At 43.9% G+C, this 8,104-nt stretch overlaps 1 protein-coding gene across 1 annotated transcript in view; it reads left to right on the top strand.

The window, feature by feature from the left end:
- The window catches only part of MTHFD1L (methylenetetrahydrofolate dehydrogenase (NADP+ dependent) 1 like), a 194,981-nt gene that overhangs the window by 137,080 nt on the left and 49,797 nt on the right, over positions 1-8,104 (top strand). The window contains exon 25 of the mRNA XM_007458769.1: positions 1,595-1,766. Within this exon, the coding sequence (XP_007458831.1) occupies positions 1,595-1,766 (172 nt within the window). The remainder of the gene's footprint in view (positions 1-1,594; positions 1,767-8,104) is intronic.

The raw sequence follows: 8,104 nt of genomic DNA, 5'->3' as shown, positions 1-8,104 counted from the left end.
TAGGGAAAGCATCCATTTTCTCAGCCTGAAAAGCAAGCAACATTATTTAAATATTATCACAGGTGTATTAAAGACCACTTGAAAAGGAAAACAACAACCTTAGGACTGGGGGAGGAAACCACTCAAAACAGCACAGACTTCCACTCACCCCAGGATCTGAGAGGTTAGGGATTTGTCTTAGCAATCATTTTATTTCAGAAAATGATTTATTTTTCCTTTCATGGAAGTAGTTTACTCCGCCCTTGAGCGAGACTTTTAATCTTAGACCAGAAGATTTTTCTTTGACAGCACTGCTCCAGTAGATGAATGAGGGAAGTATGACTCCTGCCCAGGAAAACAGAGGCCAGGCTGCACCTCGTGTTCATTCGTATTAGTCTCACAGCACACTGAGGTTTGCACGTAACTTCATGCCAGGAGGAACAACAGGTGTGTCATACTTGCATATCATTAGGCCAAGCAAGTGCTCAGGCCACTACCAGCCCTTCCCCCTCCTTTGGGTGAGATCATTAAAATCACCTATTCCTCTATATTGCTTTCTTTTGGCGTTGCTGTAATGTTCTGTTTGAGAGTATACAGCACAGGGCTTCCCTGGTGGCGCAGTGGTTGAGAGTCTGCCTGCCGTTGCAGGTGACACGGGTTTGTGCCCGGGTCTGGGAAGATCCCACATGCCACGGAGCGGCTGGGCCCATGAGCCATGGCCACTGAGCCTGTGTGTCCGGAGCCAGTGCTCCGCAACGGGAGAGGCCACAACAGTGAGAGGCCTCCGTACCAAAGGGGGGAAAAAAAAAAAAAAAAAAAAAGAGTATACAGCACAGGGAACTCTGCTCAATATTTGTAATAACCTAAGTGGGAAAAGAATTTGAAAAAGAACAGATACACGTATATGTGTAACTGAATCACTTTGCTGTACACCTGAAACTAGCACAACACTGTAAATCAACTATACTCTAATATAAGAATTAAAAAACAAAACAAGGGCTTCCCTGGTGGCGCAGTGGCTGAGAGTCCGCCTTCCAATGCAGGGGACGCGGGTTCGTGCCCCGGTCTGGGAAGATCCCACATGCCGCAGAGCGGCAAAATAAATAAAAAAGAATAAAAATAAATAAATAAAATAAGCACTTTATTTTTAAAAATAAAATTTTTAAAAATTGTTTAAATTAAATTAAGAATCAAAAAAGAGAACAGTAGGAAAAAATCCTCAACTAGGAGTAGAAATCTAAAATTTTCCCACTAGATGAAACAAAATTCAAATGAATTCATATTCAATGAGTAAATTTTAAACACAAGGCTCTGTGTATAACTCAAGATTGCTCTGTTAGACACTATGTTGATCCCTTTGCATATTTGGTCCTATGAAATATAGTCCTCAAGATGTCCAACTACAGGAAATTGGAGAAAGAAAATTCCTGTGACCTGAAATAAATCAAACTGAAGGCAAAAAACAAACAAAAAGGAGTATACAAGGTCACCCTTATGATTTGAATGTGAATTCCATATCATCATTTCACATGGACAAATGCAGACTTTCTGGCGATGAGCCTCCTTTCCTTTCCCAGACGCCAGCTATCTCCAACATGTGTCCTGGTTGTCTTAGGAGAGCGAGATTCTTCTGGGATTCTTCTGGGTTGACCTGTTGCTCGGGGACCAACAAGCCAGTGGGACGAGCCGCTCAGGGAGCTGCCTCATGGCAGTCAGCACGTACACCTTGGGTAGCTCAGATGTGCTGGTTTCCAGCCAGCGACATGCTTTGTGTCAAAGACACAAGGGTTTGTTGTTCTCACTCACAATGCAGAGGCTGCTTCCGTGACACCAGAGGGATGTTGTAGTGAAGCCCTTGCTCCTGGTGGAAGCTGGTTTCGCATTACATACTTTTCTTTGAGGTACAGGAAAGGCCATTTACCAAACTGCACTTGTAGATCACTGAAAATTCATGCTTCATTTTAAATACAAAATACAAATTGAAATAATTACTGTATGTCCAGAGATTTTTATTCGACTCACAAATTTACTAATTGATTCCTCTCTTTAAATATTTCATGAGCATTGAAGAACTTCAAGCCAACATCACAGCATAGGAACACTTAACTTACGTGAATTCCAGTCTAGGCTTTGGTAAAACAAAAGAACAGTGTAGTTTTCATTTAGTGTAATGGCTGAGGAAACAGCAGTGTGTTTCAACACTTCAACAGTTATGTGCTTAAGAGATAGTGGAATATTGATAATAGAGTATTGTGTCATGTTTTCATGGGTCTTCTAAGAGACCTTCAGGGCTGCTGACTTTAGAACCTGACATCTAAGTAAGATGAGATGCCACTATATTATAAAGCCTTCATACTTCTTTATTTTCCTCAATTCTGTCAGCTTCATTTTTTTTTTTTTTTTTTTTTTCGGTGCGCGGGCCTCTCACCTCCGTGGCCTCTCCCGTTGCAGAGCACAGGCTCCGGACGTGCAGGCTCAGCGACCACGGCCCACAGGCCCAGCCACTCCGCGGCACGTGGGATCCTCCCGGACCGGGGCACAAACCCGCGTCCCCTGCATCGGCAGGCGGACCCCCAACACTGCGCCACCAGGGAAGCCCAGCTTCATTTTTTTTAATTGAAATATAGTTGATTTACAATGTTGGGTTAGTTTCTGGTGTACAGCAAAGTGACTCAGTTTTTTATATATATATATATATATATATATATATATACACACGCACACGCACACACACACACTTTTCAGAAAAGAATATATATATTCTTTCAGACTCTTCCATTATAGGTTATTACAAGATATTGGATATAGTTCCCTGTGCTATACAGTAGTACCTTGTTGTTTATCTATTTTATATACAGTAGTGTGTATATGTTAATCCCAAACTCCTAATTTATCCCTCCCCGCCTTTCCCTTTTGGTAACCGTAAATTTGTCTGTGACTCTATTTCTGTTTTGTAAATGAGTTCATTTATATCATATTTTTAGATTCCACATATAAATGATATATTTGTCTTTTTCTGTCTGAATTAATTCACTTAGTATGATAATCTCCGATTCCATCCATGTTGCTGCAAATGGCATTATTGCTTTATTTTTCATGGCTGAGTGGTATTCCATTGTATATATATATACCACATCTTCTTTAGCCATTCAACTGTTGATGGACACTTAGGTTGCTTCCATGTCTGGCCTATTGCCAGTAGTGCGGCAGTGAACATTGGGTGCATGTGTAATGAGTCCAGTGGTCTTTTCAAGAAGGATATGCTCTCTAACTTTGAGTAACGTAGCTTCTATGAGCCTGGGTCACCACGTCTGCATAAGGAATGTGGTAAAGAGTGAAGACCCCTACATCCTCCAGCCTACCTGCCTTTTGTCACTCAGCCAGGATTCTGGGTGGGCATACTCTAAGCAAAAGACCGTAGACAATATGACCCCCCAGTCAGGGTTCTTTTCTAGAGCTAGAAAGAACTGCTGCCCAGTTCGGTAGCCACTGGTCATAGAAAGCTATTGACATTTAAATTAATTAAAATTAACAGCTCATTTCCTTGGTTGCACTAGTCCCATTTCAACTACTCACTAGCCACATGAGGCTGGTGGCTACTAGCCTGGAAAGCATGGTTGTAGAACATTTCCATCATCACAGAAAGTTTCCATTGGAAAGCTCTCTTCTGAAGTATTTCAGTTATTTTTATACGTTTAAGAGGTTTGGGAGGAAATTAATGAATATGTTCAGAATTATATTCTTGGTGAAGATGGAGGTTTAACATAATGTTAGTCCCAAAATGATCAAAGATCCTAGTACAGACGCCAGGCTTTGTGGTGTAGCTTATATGAGTATGTTGAGCATAATACAAATAGAGTAGTCCCTCTTTCCAGAAAAAGCCTTGTCTTTGCTGCCATTCACACCTTGATGTGTGCCGTTCTCCTCATGTGAAATAATCTTTCCTTTTATTGCTTATTAAGATCTTTCACATCCTTCAAGCACCATTCAAGTTCCCTTTTAGGTCTTACCAATTTATGCTGACTTCCGTGCCGTCCCCTGCAATCTGTGATCTTCCAACTTTAGTAGTAACGTAGAGGCAGAGGCTTTATCACACACTCCATTCCGTCACACCTTACTGTGTCATTGTCCCCACCCCATCAGACATTCTTTGTACACAAAATCTCCGAAATTCTTTGTACACCATGACATCTTGAAAGTACTTGCCACAGATGGTTGTTCATTCAGCAGATGTTTGTGGAGGGCCTACTGATTGGAAGTTACTATCCTAGACATCAGGGAGGTAAGGAGGAAAGAGGTGGCAAATAGATAAATTTGTAAATATTTAGGAAGTTGGAGCAAAGCCAGGGATGATTAATGCATACCCATTCATAATTTATTTTACCATTTTATTTGTTTTATAAAAACTACCACTTAAAATGAGCAGTACAAGTGAATGTCAAGTACAGATCAAGATCATTGGACATGAATCTGGCTTTTTTCTTTTTCTTTAAAGATTACACTGCTCCCCAAAATCGAGCAGAGAAACAGCAGGAAGTTCCTTTCCGGCTGCCACAATATAAATAGAAGGTATACAGTGGAGCTGCCTTATCAGGGCAGGTTTCACTTTTTATATTAAACCCAAAAGTTGTGTTAACTGAGATGTTCTTTTTATTTATTTACTGGTACACATAGATGAAAGAGAATAATTGTAGCAAGAGTCCCAAGAGAATTTTGGTCTTGGGATTTCTAGCTCCATGAGCTGAAGCACATTATTTATCCAGTGTGGGGCTGTGAGACACACACCAGGTGGTGATGGTCCGTCTCGTAGGCTCACGTTGGACAGCTTTGTGCATGTCGAGGCCGGCGAGGGAGTGTCATCTTCTCTGGGGCTGGCGAGGCTGAGGTTGGGGCATGGGAAGTGCAGGATACCGGGAGCTGGTCATGGTGGCTGCTGGGATGCTCCAGCCTCTGGCACCTGAGGGTAAGGAGGGGAAACAAGTCGCCTGACTGGGACTCACTCACACCGCCAGCCCCTGCTCCCCTGCTCTGCCTTCTGTTTGAGTCATCCTGTCATGTGTGGTTGCAGTTTTCCCATAGGAAATAAGACCACAGCTACACAGTTCACAAAGTCAGCCTGGCACCTGCTTGAAATTTCCACAACACTTTGAAATAAATATTAGACAGGGGGCTTCCCTGGTGGCGCAGTGGTTAAGAACCCGCCTGCCAATTCAGGGGACAGGGGTTCGAGCCCTGGTCCAGGAAGATCCCACGTGCCGCGGAGCAACTAAGCCCGTGCGCCACAACTACTGAGCCTGCGCTCTAGAGCCCGCGAGCCACAACTACTGAAGGCCGCGCACCCAGAGCCCGTGCTCTGCAACAAGAGAAGCCACGGCAATGAGAAGCCCGCATGCCGCAACGAAGAGTAGCCCCCACTCGCCTCAGCTAGAGAAAGCCCGCGTGCAGCAACAAAGACCCAAGGCAGCCAAAAATAAATATAAATAAAATAAATAAATTTATTTAAAAAAAGAAAACATTAGACAGGAAGGCAGTTTAGTTGTTGATAAAAATGTATATTTCCTTATGCCCCAAAGAATTGAAGTCTAGAAGACAAATATTTGTCTGTCCGTCCCCCCCACTTTTAGCATAGCAGCCTTATTCACAGTAGCAAAAAGGTGGAAACAACCCATGTCCATCAGTGGATGAATGGATTTTTTTTTAGTGTGGTATGTCCATACAGTGAAATATTATTCAGCCTTTAAAAGGAAAGAAATTTGTAACATGCTACATCATGGTTGAACCTTGAGGTTCATGCTAAATAAAAGAAGCCAGGGCTTCCCTGGTGGCGCAGTGGTTGGGAGTCTGCCTGCCGATGCAGGGGACGTGGGTTCGTGCCCCGGTCTGGGAGGATCCCACGTGCCACGGGGCGGCTGGGCCCGTGAGCCATGGCCGCTGGGCCTGCGCGTCCGGAGCCTGTGCTCCGCGGCGGGAGAGGCCACAGCAGTGAGAGGCCCGCGTACCGCAAAAAAAAAAGAAGCCAGATGCAAAAAGATACATACTGTATGATTCCACTTATGTAAGGTACCCTGAGCAGGCAGATTCATAGAGACAGAAAGTAGAAAGGTGGTAGCAGGTGGCTGAGTGGAGAACAGAATGGGGAGTTAGTGTTTCATGGGTACAGTTTTAGTTCTGCGGAATGAAAAGGTTCTGAAGATTAGCATCACAGCAACAGGAATGTGCTTAACTACAGAACTGTACACTTGAAAATGATTAAGATGGTAAATCTTCTGTTATGTGTATTTTACCACAATTTAAAATTAAATATATGTATTCCTTGAAAAAAATTTCATGTTTAAAAACTAAAAATAAGTCATTTATTATTATTTTTTTTATTTATTTTTTTTTGCTGTATGCAGGCCTCTCACTGTTGTGGCCTCTCCCGTTGCGGAGCACAGGCTCCGGACCCGCAGGCTCAGCGGCCATGGCTCACGGGCCCAGCCGCTCTGCGGCATGTGGGATCCTCCCGGACCGGGGCACGAACCCATGTCCTCTGCATCGACAGGCGGACTCTCAACCACTGGGCCACCCGGGAAGCCCAAAATAAGTCATTTAAATACCCACTCACACTAATTCCTTCATTGTCATCCATTTACTATTACCTTGTTCACGTGTGAGTTTTTTTCAATTATTATCTTATAGAGAAGTCACGCTCACTTTTCCTTTTCCGATCAATCTAGAGCTCAGTAAATAGTGCATTCTGTTCATTAAATGTGTCATGAGTAGTACTAATCTGTTTTGTTGTTGTTTTGTTTCACTTCCAGGGAAAACATAAGTCTTTAGTTAGCCCTATTGCCCTCACGCCATCATAATAATATTACGTAAGGTTTGTGCAGCATATCTGTAACACACTGCGTGGCTTCAGTGCTTGCAGTGAAATGAGTACAGCAGCATATTCACCTCTCCCACTAGGAATGAGGTTGCATGATTCAGCCAGATCTAAGGGGCTGCGTTATTCCTTAGCCCTTCTGTCCCACAGCAGCCCACAAACTCCCCACCTGAGCTGCTCTGGAGGGCTGGAGGAGCCCAGGTGAGCCAGGTTGCATGGGACCTATCACACTGCTTGGGTGACACCATATTCTCTGAGCTGCCTTCCCCTGAAAAAGCGTAACTGTCACATCACATGGAATCCTTGCTTTGTCAACAGGAAGGCCAGAAAATATTTATTCCATTTATTCAACTGTATATTGAGAGCCTACTCTTGTAGTCTAGGGGCTGTACTGTATCCCACCTGTACGTGAACAAGAGGTGGTCCTTGACCTCAAAGACTTTATAGGCTATTCTCAATTCTTCAGCTAATGAACATGGAATCTTTTACATTAGAAGTTACACTCAAGGTTTTCTCTAGCCCAGACTCAACTTTGCACTCATGCGGTAATTCTCCTGCAACAACCCGGGTGGGAGCCATATGCGGCTTACCCTGAACTCTGCCAGAGTAAAACAGCTCTGGTTATTGTAGCTTTTCCTTAAACATTTCCTTCTAATTTCTGTCCTTGCTTCACCTTCTGCCTTCCTGGAAAATAACGATCATTTCTTTCTAGAGTTGTCCCTTCTAGAGGTGGAGATTCTTCTTTTTTAAAAAAAAAAAAAAAAAAAGAATCAACTTTATTTATTTATTTTTGGTTGCGTTGGGTCTTCATTGCTGTGCGCGGGCTTTCTCCAGTTGCGGCGAGCGGAAGCTACTCTTCCTTGCGGTGCACGGACTTCTCATCGCGATGGCTTCTCTTGTTGCGGAGCACAGGCTTTAGGCACGCGGGCTTCAGTAGTTGTGGCACGCGGGCTCAGTAGTTTCGGCTCGCGGGCTCTAGAGCACAGGGTCAGTAGTTGTAGTGCACAGGCTTACTTGCTCCACAGCATGTGGGATCTTCCCAGACCAGGGATTGAACTGGTGTCCCCTGCGTTGGCAGGCAGATTCTTAACCACTGTGCCACCAGGGAAGTCCTGAAGTGGAGATTCTTCTCTGATTTCTCTTATGACATGGTTTACAAAAGGCCCCTTGCCACCCGGTAGATTTCAGCATCAGAGTTTGATCCTGGCACTGTTATCATCCAAGGTCCATCAGTGCATCCCAACAGGGCGTGGGCTTTGC

Source organism: Lipotes vexillifer, unplaced genomic scaffold (genome assembly GCF_000442215.2).
Source record: "Lipotes vexillifer unplaced genomic scaffold, Lipotes_vexillifer_v1.1 scaffold639, whole genome shotgun sequence".
Classification (NCBI taxonomy): domain Eukaryota; kingdom Metazoa; phylum Chordata; class Mammalia; order Artiodactyla; family Lipotidae; genus Lipotes; species Lipotes vexillifer.
The sequence above is the reverse complement of the archived record's forward strand: the minus strand, read 5'-3'. Positions and strand labels throughout refer to the sequence as shown.